This window comes from Cupressus sempervirens, chromosome 9 (assembly GCF_028749045.1).
Source record: "Cupressus sempervirens isolate cs-2001-9-10 chromosome 9, ASM2874904v1, whole genome shotgun sequence".
Taxonomy (NCBI): Eukaryota; Viridiplantae; Streptophyta; class Pinopsida; order Cupressales; family Cupressaceae; genus Cupressus; species Cupressus sempervirens.
In genome coordinates this window covers 685,402,117-685,428,292 of record NC_143126.1, presented here as the reverse complement: position 1 = coordinate 685,428,292, position 26,176 = coordinate 685,402,117, and the positions used below count along the sequence as shown (strand labels likewise).

Sequence of the window (26,176 nt, the reverse complement as noted above, 5' to 3'; positions counted from 1 at the left end):
CTCGTATGGTTGTTCGTACGACCTCTCTCCCCTTAGGTCCAGCCATCTGTACGGCTATCTCTGCAATTTCCTCTCTGTCACTCTCTGCAATTTCCTATTTGTCATTTCCTTCTCTGTTTCTCCAAGTAATGTTTTGACTCCATCTCTTTATAAGGACTTGGTTCGATTTTTTCTCTTTTTGCTTTTCGTCCTTTTTCCTCTTTTATATTTATAAAATAGCTACTTGCCACTTTATTCCGTCTCTCGTCACTTTTAACTTAGACCCATTTACTAGGTCTCTGATAAGTTTGTTCTCCAAAGTAGATAACTTTATTGCTCCATTCTCCTTTATTGCTAATATTTTAAATGGTCCTAGCTATCGGACTTTAAGTTTTCCTGGCTTTATTTCATTTTTCCCATTATATCTCAGTACCAATTGTCCTTGTTTAAAATCCATCTTTAAATGCTTCTCATGCCAAAAAAATTGTCTTTGCTAGGCCATATTTGTACTCCATTGAGAAAATGTCCTCTTTTCATCCAGTTTGAGTAAAGAACATAATCGTTCCTTGGGGCTCTCCTCATCCCCCAATTTGTTTTCGACTGCCACCTGTAGGCTTGGTACCACAGCCTCTTGTCCGTACATAAGGGAAAAGGGAGTATGTCCAGTAATGGCCTTATACGCAGTCCTGTATGCCCAGACCATAGCCGGGATTCGTTCTTCCCAATCCTCCCCTTCTACTCCACAAATTTTATATCGGATTGCCACTATTACTTTGTTCGTGGCCTTTGCTTGGCCATTTGCTCTTGGATAATAAGGACTGGAGAAAGAATGAAAAATTTTATACTGACTTGTCATCCTTCTGATGGTATGATTGACGAAATGTACTCCTCGATCACTTGTTAGCTAGAGTGGGATCCCGAATCTGGTGACTATTTGTTCATACAAAAATCTAGCCGTACTGAGAGTCGTGTTGTCTGGAAGAGCCCGTACTTCAGCCCATTTCATTAAGTACTCTGTTGCCACCACTATGTACTTACACTGACTTTTGCTTACCGGTAAGAGTCCTACAAAATCTAGCCCCCACTGCTCAAATAATTCTTGTGGTTTGGATGGAAATAATGGCATGAAGTCTCTTTTGAGTGGCCTTCCTGCTCTTTGACAAGTGTCACAACTCAATACCTATTCCCTCGCATCTGCGAACAATGTCGGCCACCATAGTCCTCCCAAAAGTACCTTCCTCACCATAGCATCTAGTCCTATGTGACCTCCCGCCAGTCCTTCATGGGCCTCACTCAAGACCCCTAGAATTTCTTCCTCCATTACACATCTCAATATTTCGTCCGGTCCCATTTTATATAATAACCCTTCAATTGGCTGGAATGTGCTACTTTTTAAGGCAATTTTTCTCCTTTTTGATGCAGGTATTTCCTTCGGAAAGGTTGTTGATAAGTAGTGTCCAATTTTTTCGTACCATTGAGGTAACACTGCAATCTAAAATAGGTGTGCATCTAGAAAACCCTCACACACCCCACTACCCGAAGCTTCCCCTAACTTGATCCTTGACAACTGGTCAGCAATCACATGAGATTTTCCCGGCCTCACTATAATTTTAAATGTAAATTCTTGCAATAGAATTAGCCATCTACTTAATCTCCGTTGAATCACCGGTTTATTCACTAAATACATTAGTGCTTGGTGGTCAACGAAAAATGTAAAGGGTGTAGCTAGTAAGTAATGTTTGAATTTCTACACTGCATACACCATACCTAATGCTTCCCTCTCCGTGGTACTGTAGTTATGCTCTGCTTTAGATAGGATCCTGCTTGCAAAATATACATGATGATCCAACCTTTCCTTCCCTGTTTGTGCCAGAGTGGCACCTATTGCATAATTGGAGGCGTCCACATGGACACGGAATCCTTTGTCCCAGTTGGGATATATGAGAATAGAGGCCCCGACTAATCTTTTCTTCAGTTCTTCAAAGGCCTCTTCTTGCTCTTCCTTCCACCCAAACCACTCACTTTTCCTTGTTAATCTTTCTAATGGCATTGATACTTCGGCAAATCCTTTTATAAATCTTCTGTAGTATCCTACATGACCCAAAAATGACTTGATACCTGTTACATTGGACGACGCTTCCATTTCCAAAATCACCTTGATCTTATTGGAATCTGTCTTCAATTCTTCTTTGCACACAATATGGCCCAACAGTCTCCCATGTGGAACCATGAACCTGCATTTTTTTGGATTGAGAGCTAATCTTGCTCTTCGACATTCCTCCATGCATTCTCCCAGAATTTTGAGGTGTTGCTCCTACCCATTGTAAATCGACCAGTCACCTAAGAATGCTTTGAAATTTCCCACAGACATTCCATAAAAGATATGTAGTATTATCCTCTGGAACGTGGTTGGTGCATTGCATAGACCGAAGGGCATCCTATTATAGGCATAGACCCCCTCTTCAACAACAAACGTAGTTTTTAGCTTATCTTCTTCCGCAATGCTAATCTGATTATATCCTGAAAATTCGTCCATGAAGGAATACATCTCATGACCGGCTACCTCCTCCAAAATGCTAGTCATAAACAGAATGGGAAATGGGTCTTTTATTGTTACCGTGTTCAAACATTTGAAATCGACACATCCAAATTTGGGCGCCATCCTTCTTGAGTGATATGACTATAGGAGATACCCATTCACTCATTTGTACTTTGAATATTATCCCTGCTTCTAACATCTTTGTGATTTCTTCCTCGAACCTTTCTGCATAGTTTTTATTCATTCTATAAGGTCTTTTCCGTACTAGTCTTGCTCTGGGTACCAATGGGATCCGATGTACACAGTTCCGAAGGTACTCCCTTCAAGTCTTTGTACGTCCAAGCAAAAACATCCTTATACTCCAAGAAGATTCTAAGGGTTGCCGCTTTCAATACTAGGTCCCAATCATCTCCTATCCATATTTCCTTGGGTTGATCTCCTTCACCAAGGTTCAATGCCTGGAGCTTGGTCTCTTCGTATTCCACCTTCTATTCAAAAATGTGTGCAGGTGTCTTCTTGAGGGTTGCCATCCCTTCCTTATACTCTGTGTGCCCTTCTGGGTATTGTTCCTCCGACTCAAATTCTTGTACCTCTAGCATATTAAATTCGGCATGGAAAACTTCATAGTCTCCCATCTGCCAATGAAATAATCCATTAAGGGAACTTGTGTCATCTTTTGAGCATTCCCCTAATCTCAGTACTCCTTCCTCATCTAGTTCCATCCCTCCATAGTCTTCTTATTTGGAGTCTGAAGCCAAGTCCTGACTTATTGGCTGGTTCTTGAGGTCTATGATGTACTTTCTTCCTTCCGACTCAATAGATAGAGTGTTTCGCTTCCAATTATGGGTAGCTTTTGCTGCAACCAGCCATCCCCTCCCTAATAGGGCATCATATCCTTTCTTCTCTAGAGTGATAACCACAAAATCAATAAGGAATTGTTGCGTACCAACTATGAATTTTTGTCCCATCAGCATCCCTATACTCTTGATTCCATGTTGGTCTGCTCCCACTAGTTGAAATGTCGGAGGCCAAAGTGTAAGTTTCCCTATTTCCTTCCATGTTTCTTCTAATAAGACATTTACACTGGAACCTCCATCCACAATAGTATTTGAGAGTTTACACCCTAGTATCTCCATCTCTACTACCGCAAGTATTCTCCCCATCCTTATAGTGAATAATGTATTGTCCTCTGTGCGTACTTCTCCCTCCTTTTCTTTCTTTGGGTTTACCCCTTTCGGGTTTACCCCCCGTGTTAGCACTACCTGCAGTTGGGATAGTGTTTCTAATAGATCACCTATTTTCACTAGGATAGTAGTTTCCAGGACTTGCCGCACAATATTCATTACACCTCTATTCGCAGTAGGCTTCTCCGGTTTTACCTTTCCTTCCTCGCTCATGCTATCTTGAATGTGTTTCTTTGTTTCTTGAAATCTTTCAGTTTCTATAGTAGCATCCGAATAGGTTAATTTTTTGGCCTGCGTCTTGGTGACTGCAAGAGTCTTACCTTTTGGATCATCAATGTCTAGCATATTTACTCCCTTTTGTCTCGAGCAATTTGCATCCTCATGGTTGCCTGGCCCACACCATTTGCAGAGCATCCCTCCATTTTGTCCTCCTCCGCTTTGACAATCTCGTGCAAAGTGTTACCATTCATTACATCTACATTGAATCATCGGCCTCCCCTTGCAATCATACTGGAATGGCCGCCGCGGTGTGTTGTTATTGCTATTATTGTTACTTCCTCTCCTATTGTTTCTGTATCCCCCTAGGGAGGCTTCTATATTTGTGTTCTTTGGCAGAGTCGAAGAAGGTGTGGATTGTCCCCCTTAGGTCAAGAATACTTGAACGATCCTTGTTTTCAAATTATAGGGGCAATCTTTAATTTCATGCCCCAGTACCTGATAGATGTCACAAAATGCTTTCTTCGGGCATGCTCCCTTAGTATGGCCTTCTTTTTCACACTTAGTACACCAAAGTTCTCTCCCTTCTTTCTTTTCTTCCTTGCTCCCTGCCACTTCCTTCATCAAACGCCTCAGGTCTTTTCTCAGGTCTTGAATGGTTTTAGATTCTTTTTCGCTCTCCTCCAAGCTTTCACTTGAACTTCCATGCCTTCTTGCTTTGGAAGTTTTACTCTCGCTCTCTATGTCCATGGCACGGCTACATGCATCTGCAAAGGTAGACGGTGGAACTATTTTCATCTTTCTCCTGAGAGATGGTGTTAATCCTTTGATGAACCATCATTTCTTTAGTCCATCTATCGGCTTGTTATCTAGTTTTCTTATCAGCTCTTTCATTCTTCTGCTATAGGCCTTGACAGATTCACTCTTCCCTTGTCTTGTGTTATAGATTTTGGTTACTATTTCATTGTCATCTCTCAGGAGTCTGAATTCTTCCTCAAAGGTTGTACGGATGTTATTCCATGTGTTTTTCTTTCCTGCTTCTAAATCTGTATACCAATTAATGGCAATGCCCCTTAATGTGGCCGAAAAGGCTTTTAGCCATTCTGTCGCGTCATTTTGTCCATTCGCCTGCCATATTGTTATACATGTTTTACAATGGTGAGCAGGGTCCTCTGAGCCGTCCCTTGTGAACCTTGGTGATTTTTGTTTGTCGATTGCTATTATGTGAACACCTCCTAATGGAACACCTCGCGATGGAACACTTCCTGATGGAACACCTCCCAATGGAACACTTCCGAACACACTTCCTGATGGAACGCCTCCGAATGGAACACTTTCGGATGGTACACTTCCTAATGGAACACTTCCTCCCAATGGAATACTCCCTCCCAATGGAACACTCCCTCCCAGTTGGAAGTTCGTTCTCGTGGAGGAACTACTGAAAGTATCCTCTTCTTCTTGGCTTTGCTCCTATCGGAAGTCTCCTCCTGCCAGTGTCTCTAGGTTTTTATATCCCAACTTCCTTGTTGGTGTCTCTGGGTTTTTATGACCAAATTTGCTATGCCCTCAATTGTATGCTCCATAAACCCTTCTTTGATTCTCTTCAAATCCCCTTGTCCTCCTTTCCAATTACAACGTCTTTCCTCCTGCTACTGGAGACGTAGTATCCTCAAGGCGACTTCTTCCTCAATTTCTTCTCCCTGTGCCCGCTTGGGATATATATTTGGAATCAAGGGCATGAACCATTTTAACGTTTGTTTCCCTTTTTGGAATCTTCACGTTCCTCGCACTTCCTCGTTCTCCTTTCTGCAAGTTGTTGTAGTACTTGTTGTCTCCTCCTTTCTCTTTGTGTCTCAACTCTTTCGTCTTCCACTCGTAAAAAAATTCATGCTAACAAGCAAGGGATCTCTCCCAAGAGATCATACACTACTGGTGGCACCGAAAGTTCGTCGCATACTGTACCTTCAGGGACCGTTCTCTCACAGGCTTCCCTTTGTACATACTGATCAACCACAACTTCCCAAGCTGTTACCAGAGCATGTGTCAACTGATCTTCCTTGGTTATTTCCTCCTCTTCCCCGTCACTATTTGTTACTTGGATGAGCGGTACAGGGCCTTCCCATTACTCCATCCTACCGACCTCCAAGTTTGGACTTAGGCAACGGCGCCAAAAATGTAGATAGGAATATCACACACTTTCTCACAGATATACAAAATAATCCAATTGATACATATTAAGTGAAACTTAGAACATACCGTTCATATCATAATACCAGTAGGCAAGGAAATGATTTCTTTTTAATACCAAAAACCAACATGAGTACAATACCAATGTTCTAGACATTTATTGAAGGGTCAATTAGTTGGAAACCAACCGACGCATTTCCTTACCACCTAACTACCCAACCCGACTAGCTTTAACATGTACTAACATAATAGTTACTTTATTCCGACTACACCTTCAACCTCCAATATGTAGAGGCCACAGGTTGTTCTTCAAGTGTGGCCAAAAATGAATGGCTCTCTATAGGTTGAAAATGGGAAGGCAGTTGAGGGTTTCTCATCCCTCAAGATCCTTTCATTAACACATGATGATTTGATTTATAGCCTGCTACCTGATCAGCTTTTTCTTGCTCTTTAATATATTTCATGCCTTGTGCTTTTTGAATGCCATTGGCATCTTCGCCCGGGCTAAATTTGATGCCCTATGCAAGGATCTTGCACAAATGGACATTCACTTGATTGTACGAGTTCAAATATCAAACTTATATTCACCACAAATCCAAACACAATCCTCAACCCCTTGAAGTTGTACAATTTCTACACATTTCCAAGGGGGAAGTTTAGGCCTGCTTTGAAGTCAGGTCATCTTCCAAAGCTAGAACCAATTGTCATTGTAACACCTAAAGACAACAAGTTCAGTTAAAAAACACAGGAAAAAAATTGAAACAAATGAATTTTGAAAATAAAATATATAAAATTCAAATTTAATTGGTGTTTCATTTTAAAAGATCAAGCAAGTGTTATAAATACCTAGAACAGAAGAATGAAAATAAACCAAAAACTTCAAAATAAAACAAGTCATAGGAAATCTTTCTCCATGATGTCCTTGACAATAAATGAATTCCAACAAATGCATATGAAAGCAAAAAGATAAGTTCAGCAATGGAGGAAAATATTTTTGCTTTTCATACACAATATGAAAAATGAGTTTTCTTTTCCTTTTGGATGTTTTCTATGCCATATTTCAGGATCTGGGGCCATTTAAGAGTTTGAAAAACAAGTTTTTTTTTTTTTTGAAATGAAAAATAAAATTGCCCATTTGATGTGTAAAGCCCAAATTTCTCCTCGAGTTTGGGACATATCCACAAGCTGTGGATGGCACACTGCCCAAACCCACAGGGTACCAAATGCAGCACCAAACCCAATCTGAATTGAACCAAGTCCCAGGCTGTCTAGAGACTGAACCAATATACCTAAACCAGGGAGAAGTCCCAAAAACATCTTCAAATCTTTGAAAAAGATTGTCGGACATCAAGTTATTGTTTGGGGGCGGGGGGGCTGGGTAAGTCCTTGGGGAGGAACACAATTTTTGCCATTGGTCACTCAAAAAAGACTCAATGTCAAAATCATAGTCAAATTAGATAACAGTACTTTAAAGATGATAGTTAGCAGCAAGAAATTCCCTTCCATAGAGCTGGAAGGCACTTCCTATATACTAGAATTCTGACAGACCCCCAACAAAATCTGAAAATAGGACAGCAGCTTGTGTACATACTACACTAGCCTCCAACACAAACCTGACCCAAATTACCTTGAGAGATGTTCACACTTGCCAATAAGAGAACCTAATCTAAAACTCCTTGAATGTGTTAAGCATCATATTGATTTTTTCTGCAAGACAATTGTTGAAGTTCACAAAAATGGAACTGCCAAATTCAAACCAGGTGAAGCTCTCTACATATTTCTGACTGGCCCTGCTCATATTTAACAGGCCATATCTCTTTTGTGCCTTTAAAAACTAGATTTAATTTCAATTGGGAGTCTGCTAATCTACCTTGAATGTTTCTGACCATTCTTAAAAATGTTAAATCAGCATCAAATTTCTAGTTAAGAATGTGTAGAAACAGACCATTCATCCCAAGCTGACAAAATGAGGTGGTGCATCCTACCCAGCTATTGGTTTACACCCTAACATTTAATGCCCAACTAAATGAATCCATGGACAAGTGAACTCCAGAAGAATCTCTCAAAAAAATCCCTATTACTGAAATCAAATCTAGAATCCCAAATGATATCCCTCCCCATGAAGCCTATTATCGAAATCCAATTTAGTCCTATGTCAGAAATTATAAGAACAACCATAAATTCCAATCATGCAGTAATATCCTGATGTGTGAAGAACCTTGAACTAAAATCTGGACCTGCATATGGGATAGAAAACATATTAACTAAAGTTATATGATTTGGACTGAAACTACTTGGAAAAAACAAAAAAGTGTGCAAATTGAGTATTCAGTAAATACTCAACAATAAAACAGAGAAAACACTACAATAAAAAAGTAATTGTGCAAATTGCTCAGACTCTAGTTCTGTGAAATGCTACTGAAAACAAGAATTGGAAGGAAAAGAGATTGTTTGATCACAGATAGAACACATAATCTGTTTTAAAATTATATCAGAAAAGATTTGCTAAATTCAAGAACATAATGGAGATATATCGCAAGCATTGTTGCCACAACCTATTAGAGGAAGAAAGCACAAACTTGCTGGAGGATGGCACTCTATGTCCAAATTAGATGATGGAAGAGGTGAACGAAGAAGACTTCTGATGCACATAAAGCAGTATATGGGTCTGTTGTAGGTTGTTTACAACCTAAAAGAGTAGTTCAACTACTTAATCCCAATTTACAGCCTAGAAGAGTAGTTCTACTACTCAACCCAATTTTGTTAGCCCAAATTAGCAAATTTCCTTACTCAGAGTGTCTGATGCCAAAGCATCTGAGTGCACAAGAAATCAGCATCAACTAAAATATTTTAGGTTCAATTTTTCTTTTCCAGTTTGTTTTTTATGTGCCTGTTTTAGGTTGTTTCACACCGACCTGCTTCGTGAGGATTTTGAGCTGGCTGAGATATGCATCATCAAGGTCAGTAAACAGAAGTTTGCAGAAGGAATAGAAAGGAAAAAGTTAGCAAAAAGGGGAAAGCGTAAAAGTCAAAGGTTTGCAAACTTGCTAGTTCACCGAAACACAAAACCATCAAAAAGAATAAGGGCCAAGGAACCTGAGCCAAGTGTCGCTCTACTACCTCCAATTGGATGGTCAGCTCCTCCCGAGCTCTCTATGCATCCACCAAGACAGCCTCAAGTCCAACCAACACCTACCCCAAGTGCCTCAAAGCGTAGCATCCCTCTCAAAAGGATTGCTCTAGTGTTCTCTCCACCTCTGGCACATAGACACTCCATGCTTGTAGCAGCTCCAGGTCTCATCAACTGGTCACACTTTCCACGATTGACAACTAAACTGACCGGGGGTCTAGGGGGCAATGCCCCCAGTGGGGTCGAGGGGCAGCGCCCCTATGAGGTCCTGGGGCAAAGCCCCAGGTGCGCGCCCTGTCGCAATACAGGTCGGGGTCGAAGGGCAGTGTCGTTGCCAGTCGAACCTGGAACAAAGGAAGTGTGATAGAGATTAATGCCGAATAACACGGATAGGAATAAGATAAAAGATAAGGATGAAATACGCACAGCACAGGAAGTTTTAATTTTAACACAACAGGCGGAGCATAGACAGAAGCTTCAGCAGATTACCGACGAACACTGAGGGGGTGAAGGAGTATAGACGGAGGGACTGCATTCACCTAACAGAGCGAGGAGTGCCAAGGAATTGCTAGAAGAGACTCGACAGTGATTAAATTTGGTGGAAGAGACAAGGGAGGAGTTCCTTAACTTGTATACGTCGAGGGTAGACAATCCGGACGGAAGGGAAGTAACTCACACGGCTCGAAGTGCCAAAGGAGCACGAGTGTGGAGTGAACTCTTTGTTCCCGATACACCCGACAAATGGATACAAGGAGAGAATCAAACAACTTCGCTTGAGGAAGATCTTTTCTCACCAAGTAACCCAGTTGTTGGAAGTAGGATGGTTGTCCGAAGCAGCGCGGTTGTGCAAAACAACGCAAGTGCTCAGAACAACGCGAGTACTCAGAACAGCTCAAGTACTCAAAATAGCGCGGGTGCTCAGAACAGCGCGGGTACACAGCAAGTACCTCAAAATCAGAAGAAAGTAGTAATGGCAGGACCAAAGGAGAACGTGTCGAAGTTTAATGGTGGCGGGACGGCAAATCCGATTAGACACTGCAAGACGTGTGAAACAATATGGACAGCGAATGGTGTAACGAATGAGGATGATTAGGTCCGACAGTTTCCAACAACCCTACGAGGCGTAGCAATTGATTGGTTTATAGACACGGATCCTCCGAAACTGACAACATGAGCAAAAGTCTGGAAGGAATTCATAGCCGAGTTTCGACTACTAAGGGACGACAATGAAATTGTAGCAGAAATATACAACACAAAGCAGGGAAAGAACGAAACGATCTGTGTCTATGCTAGAAGGCTAAAAGAGTTGGTGGGAAGATGGAGAGCCCACCAACTGACGGATTGAAAAAACGATGGTTTGTTGGGGGCCTACAGCCGGCTCTGAAGAAGAAAATGAAGATTGTACCTCCAACATTGTATGCAGATGTGTATAATCGGGCGATGGATCTAGAGAGTGAATAGAAAACAAGCAAGAAAAAGAAGCACAAATTGTTGGAGTTAGATGATTCATCGTCTGAAAGTAGCAGCAGCAGCAATGAAGAATCAAGCAAGAAAGTTCAAGCGTTGCAAAAGGATATGCTACAGATGATGAAAGAATTTAAAAATCTGAAAAAGAATCCTGACTTGGTGAAGGAAGAATTGTGGTGTACGGACTGTAAAGAGGAAGGCCACACAAAGGGCTCATGCCCGAAAAAATAATTCTGTGATATCTGCTAGGTTGCGAGACATTCCATAAAGGAATGCCCGTTTAATATGAAGTCAAAAGGACATCAGCAAGTGTTACTGACACAAGAAGTGTCCACCGGAACAAACACGAACAACGATGCAACCTCAGGAGGATATCGCAACAATAACCAGCGTGGAAGGGGTGGTAATAATAATAACAATAATAACAATGGAGGCCAGAGTCAGATACAGTACGACGCGAGTGGACGGCCAATGATACAGTGTCGTGCATGCAACCTCTGGGGGCACTTCGCCAGAGATTGTACCATGAAGGAGATGTCGCAGTTGTTATGCAAATGGTGTGGTCCAGGAGACCATGATGATTCAAAATGCCCGGAGCAGGGGGTAAATTTGCTAAGTATAGAAGCATGTGATGAGAAGATACTAGCCATTACACGTGACCAAGCTAAGAAGGCAAAATACCTTGATGCAGAGGAAGAAAAGGAGAGGTTGCAGCAAGCATGCACAGAGTTGGAAAGACAGATGAAAACAGGAAAGTTGCAAGTAAAAGACATTGTCGATACCTCAAAGAGGAACATGGCTGAACAAAACATGATATTCCAGTGAAATGGGATCTTTATGAGGTGGATTCATTATATGTTTTGAAAGGAAGAAAATTTTGAGATGCATCAATTTAGGTATTCTGCCCTCAATCTTAATATGGGTATTTGTTATCTTGAAGTCCAATTGTTGGGTGCCTCTGTAGCGACTAAAATCAATATTTTTGGCTGAGTTTGGATTTCATTGAGGCAGTTCGTGGCTTTTTGGTGTTGTTAGTAAAAAGTATTGTAGCCAACGGGTAGAATTGTATCTGAAAGGGCACGTGACGGTTGAGTCACCCCTTCGGGAAAGTATATGTACACCGTCCGAAAGGGACTTTGGAACATCATCACTGTAATCATAATCATACTATAAGCATTGGAGTGCATATTGCGTATATGAATAAAGTATCAGTTATGTGTTATATCTTGCTATACTACATGCGATAAGTATCCTTTTACCCTATACGGTAAACAACCATCAAAAAGAATAAGGGTCAAGGAAAATATGAAACAAACAGCTGAGTGATTTGAACAATGACGTGGATAAGGGAGAAAAAATGAGAAGCAACCATTTACGTTTGTAACAGTAAAACAACCCGACTGGTGGAATACTCAAGGAAGAACATGCAGCAAAGGTCTTTTGGCCAATTGAGAAAGACACGCATGGAGACTGTGAAGACTTTGGAAGGCAATTGAGAGAACAAGTTTTCCATTGGAGAGAAGTGGCAGAACACAGGAAGAAAGGATCAACAAAAGGAGGTTTCTTGTGATGGTTGTAAGGCCCAAGTAGTTGTAAGGGCCTAAATGCCAATATTGTTAATGGGACCCGTGTTGCCTATAATCACTATAAATATTTATTTCTGATTGCTGATGAATAGACGAGTTTGAGGCTTGTTGTGGACATAGATATTCTTGTTATAGATTGTTAAGTTTATTAATTGTGTCCCATAGTATTGTGGCGGCTGCATGATAGGGAACTGTAATAAATTAATAATACCCCCGTCATCACTGTGTCACTTTACAGCTTATATGATCATACTGGGATATTAATCTTATAATCAATAAGAATATCAAGAAAAGTATATCAATTATCATTCTACAGAGGATCAATTTACCTTGTAAAGCTTTTAATGCAGTTGCTGCACATTTTTCATCAGCAAACTCCACAAAACATAGAACATAGGATTCTCCTCCAGCCTGTAAATATAGACATATTGTTTTAGTCTTTCACAGAACAGAAAAATTCGAAAAATGTACATAGAAAATATTGGTAATTGTTCGTTTTATAATTCTATTCCTTATTTTCAGAGAATATTTTGAAATTTGACTGAATCCTACAACCAAGCTGATTTAATTGTAATACTGATGACCATCACAATATGACCGTTTGCAATCATCCATATTGATATTAGAAGTGCTGTTAAATAAGGCATAATTAGACATTTTTATAGTATATAAATGTCTAAAAGTAGAAAAGAAACTGAGCAAAGCAGGTTCTGGATTGACTCTTAAGAGATTCTAGTGGTAGCTTCCTTGAGGGGGGAATCTTTATTCTTTAACAGAGAGTTTAAACTAATATTAAGGCAGAATGGGAGGCAGCAATAATAGGAATTGGGATAGCAACAACTCAAATTTCCATAAATCTGTTACCAGTGAGAGGTTTTTTCATAGTGAAAAATGCTCTTACAAAAGGTCTAAGCCCTGACTAAGGCTTTAACCACCTTGTTGACGAGGTGCAAGGTCTGAAATAAAACTTCTCTGCAATCAGTTTCAAGTTTTTCAACACTGCCTTAGATATGTGATATTCATCAAACAAATACTTTGCAAGAGCACAGATAGGCAACTAAGTCATCCCCATTATAATTCTGAAAGCACTCTGCTCATTACAAATGGCATACCTTAGTATTGATCACATTTTAGTCTTGATAGAGGTTTTCCAGCAGACTATGTTTCACTTAAATTTAAAACATTGTCTCAACGAGAGATCAATCAACATCAAATAATGCATGGTAATCATGAATTACACTACTCTATATGGGATTCATGCTTAATTAGGAAGGGTGTATCTTAGTGCTGATCACATCTTAGTTTTTTTGAAGTTTTTCTGCAAAATGTTTGATTCACATTAATACATTGTCATATAGAGATATGAATTAAGGTGAAATTATGCATGGTAATAGTGAATTATACTAGTCCATAGGGGATTGGTCATAATTCAGCTCTTGCATGCCCAATGTGAGTTACAGATTTGCATGGGAATTAAAGGCATTCCAGCATTTTGAGGTATTAGGCCACAGTATAATTATATCAGTTTTAGCTTGAGAAAAAATGTTTCTTTGGGTGTTTGCCTTTTCTGAGAGGGCTTCTTGCAGGTACTGGTGGGTTTTTGGTAAACACGTAGATCAAATTATCGCAGATATATCTGAGTAAAATCAACTTATCGCAATAAAATTAACTCAGCAAGAAGTTACGTTATTTTCGCACGACAACGTATTGCAGAAAACTTTTTAAAATATTACAGATATTTTAAGAACTTATCAGCAATAAATCTCCATTTTATCACAATAAGTTTGAAACTCATTGCCTGCGGCCTGCTATACACAGCTAGGGCCCAGAAAAGGGCAAAACATAAAGTTTTTTTATTGCCAAAACAGGTGTGGAGAAGAGAGAAAGGGTTTGGAGAAGAAAGGTGGTCATTTGCAGCGTTCTAGAGTAATTTCCTATGGATTCAAAGAGATTTTTCAAGCAAATTCGGATTCACAAGTTGTCAAAAAAAAAAAATTATCATTGTCTTGTATTAGTTGCATCTAAGTTTATACAAATTGTATGATACCATTTCCAATGTACTCTAGCTCATTTTAGAATGTAATGGACAAGATCTAACACTAATTTTAGCAACTTTTGCAAAAAAAATCATAGTTTTCTCAAGAATCTCATATTTTGACAATTTGACTCACTGCGGAAATTATCTCCTACTTATCAATTGATGAGCTTAAGGGGCTTTCTAATGAATAGTTCATAAGGCACAACACTTAGTGAAGGTTTTGCAAATGGGGTTTAGTGAAGGTTTTGCAAATGGGGTTGCAAGCTTTGGTTTAACCATGGAGGAAACTCCGTAGTTAAGCGCACTCAGGCTGGAGTAGTACTGGGATAGGTGACCTCCCGGGAGGTCCCAGTGCTTCACCCCTGTGAGTATCACCTAGATCCAATGAGTGCTAAGTGTTCCATTTATTCTCATGAGAGATGGATTCATGTTGAATCACTACTCATGAAACATGGGTCAATGAGTTTGACTCAAAATCACATAGTTAAATCCTGATAGCAATATCACAATTTGACTTGCTGCGGAAATTATCTCCTATTTATCAATCTCATATTTTCTTAAAAATTTCACAACCTAACACTTACTTCCTTTTTTCCTTCCAAGTTTCAGCTATATTTAAACTTATTTAAAATTTTAAACCAATTTAGCTCATTTCTATATTTCTTTATTAAATTTTTACATTTGTGCCTTCAATTTGAATGTGTAGATTGATTTGTCATTAAAATGCCAAATAAGGATACCTCTACAACTGGGTCAGCTACAGCGTCTGCCAATGCCCCAGTAGACGCATGTCCATCTCGATATGTAGGCACCCACACTAAAGGAGCTAAAGACAAGGCATGGAAATATGCTTTTGAAGGACCCGAATATAATATTGCGATATGCATAAAATGTGAAACTAGTTCGTGAAGGCATATCTCGTTTGAATTATCACTTTGGAGGGATCACAAAGCATGATACAAGGGTATGTCAATTCACCATGGCTGAAATAAAGAGAGAGATGAATGCCTTGCTCATTGCCCAAGAAAAGAAAAAGTTGCAAAGGGAAAGGGCAAAATTGGCCATCAAGGAAGCCATTTCTAACTTGCAAAATATCTCACATTGTCTCCTTTTTAAGATTCATTAATTATTTTCTAATCACCATTATTAGTTTGGATTTTGCTAAAACAATGATCATAATGAAATAATGTGGATTGTGACCAAGTATCTTAGTTACCCTTAAAGAAGAAGCACTTGAGGGCATAGTGGGCTCTCTTCTTGGCCCACGAATCCACAAATCTACCATCCCCTTGGCCACCACTTTTACTGCTTCTAGTATACCACCATCATCTGTGTCACACACATCCTCTATAGATAATTGTTTTGTGCACAGGAACACACATGGAGCATGGTCATCACTGGAGGGTATTGGGTGGAATAGCGATCTGTATCGTCAACATTCAATGTGCCAATTTTTGGTATTTTAACAACATATCCTTCAATGTTGCAACAAGTCCCTATTGCCTAAATTTTGTGACGAGAATTATTGTGGCAAGAAAGAGCTACAAGGCAACTACTCCTATAGACTTGAATGGGATGTTAGTTCACTTGTTTTAATTTTTAAAAGTTTAACAATTTTACAATTTACTTATTTTTGTTTAATGTAATTTTTTCTTATCAAAATTGTGTACTTAATTTTACTTTGTACTTGTAAAATGCTCAAAAATGTTTCTAGGGCCAAAGATGTGGTTGAAGACATAAAATCACAATGGAAACAATTTGGCTGCACCATACTTTCAGATGGATGGACGAATGGAAGAAACTATACCACCATCGATGTTTTGGTTTCTTGCAAGGATCAAGTGTTTTTATGAAATCCTTGGATGCCTTGGACAAGGTAAATGTAGCTGAAACTTGAATTGCAATGCAGGCAGGGGTTAATAATGTGGTGCAAATCATGACCAACAATGCAATGGCATATGAGGCATAACACATTTATTTGGCGTCCTTGTACAACCAATATCCTTGACCTTGTTTTGGAGGACACAAGCAAATTGGATTGGGTGAGACCGGTTGTAGAGGATGCAAGAAAGATAACAAAATATATCTACAATCACTTTTGGGTTCTCTGCTTGCTGAGAGAACACACCCATGAGAAGGAGTTGGTTAGACATGTAGTCACGAAGTTTGCAACAATTTTCTTAATGTTGCAGAGTGTTATTACTTCTTTAACCTCTTTGAAGCAAATGTTTGTGAATCAAGCATGGCTAGACTCAATTTATTGAAAGAAGCCAGATAGAGAGAGTGTTCCATATAACATATTTGGCATCCAATTTTTAGAAGCTACTACATAAATTGTGAAGTTAACTAGGAAACTTCAAACGTTGAACATATAAATTTTTTGTATACAAGAATCAAGCATTTCATTATTAATTTGTAACTTTGGTCTCTAATGAATAATGATGATCTTTTTCTAATTTTCAATTGTAGGTGACAGAGGCCTTGGTTAGAGCCTTCCGTGTGGTAGACGGGGATCAAACCCCAATGGCATATCTTTATGAGGCCAGGGACAATGCCAAAGAAGCTATAAAATACTACTATAAGGGAGACAGTGTAATGTACCCATTTTTAACAAGTTCCTGCAGTTGGCTTGGTCAGTTCACCATCGCGACCCTCGTGAGCTAACAGTGGGATTTGAGGGTCTCAGTTGTGGGGTTTTAGGCTTTTTAGTAGCCTATGGTGTGTTTTGGCTCCATTTGAGGGACTTACTATTTATAGTAAGTCAAATTGTTGGTTTCGATAAGCTCAGTTGAGTTAGTTGTGTGATGCTCTTAGTTTTTATTTCGAGCTTCCAGTTTGAGCTCCAAGAATCTTGGAGGGAGCGTCTATTTATAGTAAGTCACTCAGTTAGGTTCATTCATCGTCTTCCATTATCAGGATCACTTTGGTGTTGTCAGATTTCGATTTTGATGCTTCTTCAGTTGTTTTTGCAAGACGGGTGAATTATTATTATTACTCATCTAAATACCTAAGTTGCACGCGTACCTCCCCCCCCCTCCGAACCAAGATAAGTTCAGGTCCAATTCGAACTTGGTTCGACCAAGGTCCTCTTTTTTCAGACCTAGTTCAATTTGGTTCGAACTCAGGTGAACCACCTTAAAAAAATCGAACCCAATTCGAACCCACTACTATGGACAACATTTAAAGTGTTTTATTTGCAATTTTTTATAATTTTTTGGCGTCCATGAAACCTAAAAAGGTGTTATTAATTGGTTTTGTGCCCTCTCATTGTCATTTTATGGTTCTAAATAGGTTATTGTCTTAAGGGAGAGCACATAAGTTTTTGAGCAAGCATCCGATTGTGCAATGAGGAGTTTGAAGATTGATTTGTTGGTGTTTTTCAAGTGTTTGTGCATCATTCATACACATTTGCATGCTTGCAATGGCTGGAAAAGGTAAGATCTTATTTCATTTGCTATTGTTTTTGTTCTAGTCTTTTCATTTTTTCATTTCTCTTTCAATCTTCATATGTTCTTGAATCTTTTCCATTATTCCAAAATTTGTCATTTTCTTGCATATAAATTATGAACATGTATCTAATTTATTGCCATAGGGAAAAGAATGCCATCTACCTCTTCATCAATAGGCAACACTGAACAAAGAATGGAACCCAACTCTAATTCTCCTCTATGGAAGTATGTAGACATTGTAAAACCCTTTCTAGGAGGTGGTGCATTCCGTTGGAGATGTTGGGGATGTGGTGTAGAAAGAAATAGTTCTTATTGTGTGGTAGGTCATTTGTGGTTATACTGGAAGAGGATTCAATAAATGCCCTAGCAAAAAAGGTGCCCCTATACCAAATCAAACTGTGTTAAAATATATATAGAGCATGAGGCAGCAGAAGAGAGAGAAGAACACAGGGCAACAGAACTCAGTAGCAATAAAAATAAAAGAGCAAAGGGAATGCAACCCCCCTCAGATGTTATAGTACAAGACCAACCCTTCTTCAATACCGCAACGTACACAAAAGAAAGGGGCCACTAGAAACTGCTTTTCAAAATATGGGTTGGAAAATTGCTAACATTAAGGTGGGAAGATGTCTGTATGCAAATGGGTTGTCTTTTAATGTTGTCCACTCTCCATTTTGGAAAGACATGTTAAGGGGTGCCAATGAAGCTCCAAAAGGGTATAATGGTCCCAAGTATGAGAAAGTGTGCACCACCTTGTTGGATGACGAGGTCCAACAGATTGAAAATCAATTGAACCCCATAAGGGACTCATGGGTTGAGATAGGGATGACAATTGTTTCAGATGGTTGGAAGGATTCCAGGAACCGTCCCTTGATCAATGTCCTTCTGGTATCCCCTAAAGGGGCAATGTTTCTGAAAGCGGTGGATTGTGAGGGCAAAGTAAAAGATGGGTCATTTATTGCTGATATCCTAATTGGGGCCATTGAACAAGTGGGTGCAAGAAACATTGTCCAAGTCATAATGGACAACGCAAATAATTGTAGAGCAGCAAGTTTGTTGGTTGAATCACGATATCAACATATCTTTTGGACACCTTGTGCAGTCCATTCACTCAATCTTATGCTACAAAAGATTGGGAACCAAATTGAGTGGATCAAAATAGTATGTGAAGAGACTGAGGACATACAAATGTTTGTCACAAACCACCACATGACTCAATCTCTTTTTAGGAACTACTCTAAATTGGAGCTATTGAAGGTAAATGAACTTGAACTCAAGTTAGTAATTTAATTTTTAATATTTGACAATTTCTGATTTTTCATATTTTACTTGTGCAATTGCCAATATGTATACTTTTCTAAATATGTATCTAATAGTTGTTTTTTGCTCTAATTTATGTCATAGGTTGCTGAGACCCGTTTTGCATCACATATAATCATCTTAAGACGACTTGTGCAAGTGAAAGATGCACTTCAAGGTATGGTAATCAGCCACAATTGGGGTGTATGGAAGCAAAAGAACACTGAAAGGGAAAACAAAATAAAGGATAGGTTATTGGCTGAGTCATGGTCGGAATGTGTGGAATATCTCTTTAAGATCACCAAGCCCATTATGAGCATGCTTAGGTACGCCTGACATGGATAGGCCTTGCCTTGGAGAGATCTATGATGGCATATACTCAATGATTGAGAAGATCAAGCAAGTTATAAATGAGGAGCAAGATCCACAAGAGACCTTTTTCAAACAAGTGCAAAAAATTATTAATGAAAGATGGAACAAAATGACCACTTCATTACATTTGCTTGCCTATGCCTTGACCCCCAAATACTATAGCTCACAACATTGTGATTTACTAGAAAGGTTGCCACCATATAGAGATATGGAAGTGTCTGACGGGTACAAGGCAGCATTTAGAAGAATATTTCCTAATGATGATATGAGAGATGTAATCATGGATGAGTTCATAAAGTTTGTCAATGCTAGAGGTCTAACTAACGATCCTCTTCGTCATCGGTTCAAGAAGGATGCTCATGGTTGGTGGTACCTCCATGGCCAAAAATTCCAAACATTGCAGCCCCTTGCAATCAAATTTATATCACAAGTTTTATTTTTTTTAAATTAGCTCACTTTATCTTCAAAAATCATGACTAGAGAGTGATTTTAAATTTTTTATACGATTGAATTAATGCTTTTTTAATTGCTTACCCTATGTTTTCTTTATAGGTTGCTAGTTCTTCTGCATCAGAAAGAAATTGGAGCACCTATTCTTTCATCCACTCGGTGAAGCGCAATAGGTTGCAATCAAAAAAAGCAGAGAACTTGGTATTTGTGCATAACAACTTGCGCCTTCTTTCACACAAGAGTCAAGAATACAAAGAAGGGGAGACAAAGAAGTGGGATGTAGGTGTAGAGATTGCAGACTTGGATGCTTCCACTGCTCAGCTTACAATTGATGATTTTGATGACTTCGATGTCAATACCATTGTTGATTATGCTGCTGATCCCATTGGCCTTAGTGCAAGTAATACCAGAGGTGGAGAAAAAGAAGACGAAGAAGAAGAAGATGAATATCAAGAAGAAGATGAAGATTGAAGAACTTAGAACTTAGAATTCTGAATATTAATAGATTTTCATTCTATTAGTTAAACAATTAACGTGAAACAATGATACTTGAACTTGATATTTTCAATGTTTTGAATTTTTGATGTTGAAGTTGATTGCACTATGTTACTATATGATGGTATGATCACTATGATATGTTATTGTTTATGGTGTTTTAAAGTTTTTGTTGTTTAAATGTGTTTATGCTACTATACTACATTCTAATTTTAACTCGATGCTTCATAAAAATGTGTATGTGTGTGTGTGTGTGTATATATATATATATAATTGCTAATGTTTTATAGTGTCAGTCGGATAAAAGATAGTGTTAACCTAAAGAACATCTCCTTGATTAAATGTTATCACAAATATAACAATATAGATCTATGAAATATATATTAATATATATAGATTGCATAGATACATATATTAACTATTGGTTTCATGCCGATAGGTTGTATTTAATGAGATGTGCCCCTTGGTAAATGTTATTTACATATCCCTTCAAATATATTTATAGGAGTAAGAACCCAGCTTTGAAACACACATAATATCAAAGTGCTATTACAAAGTGGGGTTCTAAGTGTAAGGTTTTAGTGCATACAAAAATCTATATTTATAAATCTAATCAAACTTTAACAATAATGTTTACATGTTTTTGTACTAAAGAACCCAAATGAACCCAAACCCCTTTCCAAAATTTTGTCGAACTTGCGAACTGGTTCTCGAACTTTGAACTTGGAATCGAACCCGAACTGGCAACTTAGCTAAATACGCTAAGATTGCTATTTTTGTTGGTGTTGCTGGTTGGTCACCTCAATATCATAGCTCGTTGGAACCAGGACAAAAAGTTTTAAATCATGGGAACGAGAAACAGTGGCCTTGTGTGTCAAAATATTAAGTTATGATGGAAAAGGTCATTTTTGGAGCCAAAAGCAATTAATAAATTATATTAATAGCACTTTATTATATTTTAATGTTCTATGTGGGAAGCTTCTTAAGTGAAGTTCATTTGGTAAACTTTGTGCCATTTGGAGATTATAAATATGAGCCCATTTGATGAGTAAAGCATTAGATTATTTGATTATCTTATTTTGCTTTGTTGTCTTTGTGACTTTTCTGAAGTCTGATTTTTCTGTGCCCTTGCTGAAGTATAAGGGTTTGTTCTTGAGAAGTTCATTGTAATTCATAGCTAAGGTATTGTGAATTAGTTTTCTAAAAATTGTTCTTTATCTCCAATGTTATATACATTGTGGTTGGGAGATACTATGGTGTTCGGAATTTGGAATTTAGCGTCTTCTTATACTGTTATTATTGTTGCTGAGAAGCGGTTGGGTGTTGGTTAATTTGTAGTTGGTTGAGCACCTATTTATATTTGTTGCTAGGCGTTTTTTTCTATCTGCACTTTGGGAGCAATGTTTTACATATCTGCAATTGCATTTGTTTGTTGGAGAATTCTTTTGTTGCTGCTAGACTTCATTTCAAAAGGTTTTAAGGCATGTCTTACCTGTAAGTTCATGGATTGTAATTCTATTTTTTTTTGGGTATTGTTGAGTTAGATAATAGGGGATATTTTATCAACTAGGTTGTTGGTATTTTGTGAAAATACTCAATATCTAAGTTGATACATAAATCTGAAATTTTCAGTTGTACATTCCCTGTGTAATATCCAAATATTTGAGTTGAAATTATTATTGTAATATCTTCTATTTTGCTGCTATATTGTTGTATCATAAATTGCAAAACCTTAATAACATTAAAAAAGATATCATTTCTTTGGTATAGATTATTTGAGAGCCAGCAGGGATCATTACAGTGGTATCAAAGCTTGCTTACAAAGTGTTTGACGAAAACAACTGAATTATAAAAGATTTTTTTGTTTGATGAAGTTATAACCGGTAGTGGGGTTATTGTAGTGGTATCAGAGCGGTTTCCTGTCATCTTGTGGGGTAGGAAAGTTATTTTATTTTCAGATTTGTTGTTGCATTTGTTGTGACCAGCACTCTAGCATTTTCTAGCCATGAATAGACATAGGAGGACTAGTAGTTCTAGAAGTCGGTGGAGTAATGAGGAAGTTAGAATGAAAATGAATACTTTGCAGGAGAGTATAGAGAAACTTAAGATTCATCATAGAGGTTCGCGGAGAGCTTGTCGGATCTAGAGATAGTTGAGAGGGTAGCAAGGTATATGGTTTCTGCCTTTAGAAGGCCGACATCGAGGTTAGAGAAAAGGAAGCTTGAGTTTTCTCCAACGGGTGTCTATGATGCTGACAGGGATTACCTTTTGGAGTGAGGTAGCACCTGCTACAACACGTTGTTAGGGAAAGAGGAGGAGGTGGTTGAGCTCACCCAGGAGATTGAGGTGACTGTGGACTCTCTTCAGTATTCTCAGTTGGCTCTTCAAGAGTCACAGTCACAATTAGATGAGGTTATCGTGGAGTTAGAGCAGGTACAGTCGACACCAGCCCTAAACCCTGTTCAGTTACATATTGTGGTTGGTGGTGAGTTTGCTTCTACAGTTGGGAATGATGGACGTGATAATGTGGCCGACACATTCGTCCAACATATGGGTGTTTTTGGTACAAAGGAGGTGAGAGCATCAGTGGAGACGAGCTCTCATGGTGATTTGCTTCCTTCTCACAGGTAAAGGATTTGATTTCACGCCGGTGTGGGTTGGCTCTAGTTTCATACCATCTATTATAGGATGGGTTAGCACCATCTTCTATGGATGGGATCAACAATTGCAAGTCAGACCACTTGCAGGATCCACACACCTAGGACACTTTATTAGTGGTTGAAGTTGATGATAGTGATTCAGGTACCTATGGTTGTTACTGTCTCCACAGTGCAGTTGGGTGTGAGTGTCAGTTTGATGGATACTCAAGTGTGGACAGAGTTGGTATTTCAGTTGGGTTGAGTTCCGATGAGTTATTGCTTTCATTAGCGCCTAGGGTCAGTTTTTAGATGATTCTAATGGTGATGTTCATTATTTGGGTGTTGGTGCTATAGGAGTTGCTTGTACATGACATGGATTGTATGCAGTTCACCCCATGGGATCCAGGAGGACTGTGATGTTCATTTTGCTCCGAGATTGCTTAGGGACAAGCAGTCTTAGGGAGGGACGACTATAATGTCCCTATTTTTAGCAAGTTCCTGCAATTGGCTTGGTCAGTGCACCATCGCAACGTGAGCTGACAATAGGATTTGAGGGTCTCACTTGTGAGGTTATAGGCTCTTTAGTAGCCTATGGTGTGTTTTGACTCCATTTGAGAGACCTACTATTTATAGTAAGCCAAACTGTTGGTTTCTATGAGCTCAATTGAGTTAGAGGAGTTGTGTGATGCTCTTAGTTTTTATTTCGAGCTTCCAGTTTGCTCCAAGAATCTTGGAGGGAGCATCTATTTATAGTAAGTCACCTTGTCAAGGTCATTCATCGTCTTTCATTATCAGAATCACTTTGGTGTTGTCAAATTTCGATTCTAATGCTTCTTCAGTTGTTTTCGCAAGTAGGGTGAATTATAATTATTATTTATCAAAATACACTGAGTTTGTTATTTTTGTTAGTGTTGTTGGTTGTTCACCTCAGTATCATAGCTCGTTGGAACCGGGACAAAAAGTTTTAAATCGTGGGAACAAGAAACAGTGGCCTTGTGTGTCAAAATATTAAGTTATGGTGGAAAAGGTCATTTTTGGAGCCAAAAGCAATTAATAAAATTATATTAATGGCACTTTATTATATTTTAATGTTGTGTGTGGGAAGCTTCTTAAGTGAAATTCATTTGGAAAACTTTGTACCATTTGGAGATTATAAATATGAGCCCATTTGATGAGTAAAGCATCAGATTATTTGATTATCTTATTTTGATTTGTCGTCTTTGTGACGTTTCTGAAGTCTGATTTTTCTGTGCTCTTGCTGAAGTATAAGGGTTTGTTCTTGAGAAGTTCATTGTAATTCATAGCTAAGGTATTGTGAATTAGTTTTCTGAAAATTGTTCTTTATCTCCATTGTTGTATACATTGTGGTTGGGAGATACGGTGGTGTTGGGAATTTGGAATTTGGCATCTTCTTATACTACTATTACTAATGCTGAGAAGCGGTTGGGTGCTGATTAATTTGGAGTTGGTTGAGCACCCATTTATATTTGATGCTAGGCATTTTTAACATATCTGCAGTTGCATTTGTTTGTTGAAGAATTCTTTTGCTACTGCTAGACTTCATTTGAAAGGGTTTCAAGGCATGTCTTATCTGTAAGTTCATGGATTGTAATTTTTCTTGGTATTGTTGTTTTATATAATAGGATATTTTATCAACTGGGTTGTTGGTATTTTGTGAAAATACTCAGTATCTAAGTTGATATTAAAATCTAAAAATTTTAAGCTATATATTTCCTATGTAATATCCAAATATTTGAGTTGAAATTATTATTGTAATATCTTTTATTTTGCTGCTATATTGTTGTATCATAAATTGCAAAACCACAAAAACAAAAAAAAGAAATCATTTCTTTGGCACAGATTCTTTGAGAGCCAACAAGGCTCATTACAATGGTATCAAAGCTTGCTTACAAAGTGTTTGACGAAATGTCAAACAAATGAATTATAAAATAATTTCGTCTTTGATGAAGTTATAACGAGTTGGAATTATTACAGTCAGTCTCAAATATGATTCCATATGGGAAAGTATTGATAAGAGGTGGAACAATCAACTCCACCAACCTATTCATGCGGCGAGGTACTTCCCCAACCCCTATTTTAGCTTCTCTCCATCCAATGGGGATCCTAGTGGAGAGGTCACAAGGGAACTTACTAAATGCATGCAAAGGATGGTACCCAAGGTTAAGGTGAGAGGCCTCATTGTGGCCAAGATGGAAGTGTACCAAAATACAACGAGCACGCTAATTCTGCACAAACTTGGCAAGAAGAGGAAGAAACACTCAAACCCCAAGGGTGGCTCATTGAATGCATGATTAGTAGATAAAAAACAAGTTACTAAATATGTTTTCACCTTGCTTTCTAACCCTCTAATATTTATCTTACAGATGTTTGGTGGCGAAATTGGGGTGAAAATGTCCCAAATTTACCAAAACTTGCCATTTGCATCTTATGCCAATCGTGTAATTCATCTAATTGCAAGCATAATTGGAGCTTACTCAAGGCCATTTTCACGAAGAAGAGAAACAAGTTAGCATAGAAATGTCTCAATGACCTTGTCTTTGTGTAATAATACCATAAGTTGTGCATAAGAAAGGTAGAGTTAGCACCAGTTTATCCACTTGATTTGGATGACACAAATCATCGTTCATAGAGGCTGAAATCTACGATTTGGAGAGGTAGACTATGGAGAGGGGACTTACAGCAAAATTAGATGACATTCAAGAGGAGGATGAGGACACTGAGAGAGGACACAGATGATGAGGAGTCATTTCCATTGTCAGCACCATCTACATCCAGGATGGAGGTCGAGTCACAGCCAATTGTGCAAAGGGAGGAGGCACAGCCACAGCTACAACCACAACAGACTTCTAGGGGTAGACCCCCTCCTACACCTGTAGTTATTTCTAGAGCTATTGGGAGGGGGAAGAGGAAGATATAGACTATTTTAATGTTGTACTTGTATTTGCTTATAGTTTTACAATGACAATTTTCTATTTTTTGTTTGCTTTAAGGTTCAAACTATTGGACTATGGCTACCAAACATCAGCATTTGCATGAGGATGCAATTTTATACCCTATTTGTATTTATATATATCTAAATGCATCTCCTTATTGAATTTTGCTAAAAAATGCATTTCTAATTAAAT

At 38.5% G+C, this 26,176-nt stretch overlaps 1 protein-coding gene across 1 annotated transcript in view; it reads right to left on the bottom strand.

Annotated features, from left to right (window-relative positions):
- The window catches only part of LOC149540582 (uncharacterized), a 101,806-nt gene that overhangs the window by 22,369 nt on the left and 53,261 nt on the right, over positions 1-26,176 (bottom strand). Inside the window, exon 5 of the mRNA XM_089801668.1 lies at positions 12,618-12,699. Coding sequence (XP_089657794.1) covers positions 12,618-12,699 — 82 coding nt within the window. The remainder of the gene's footprint in view (positions 1-12,617; positions 12,700-26,176) is intronic.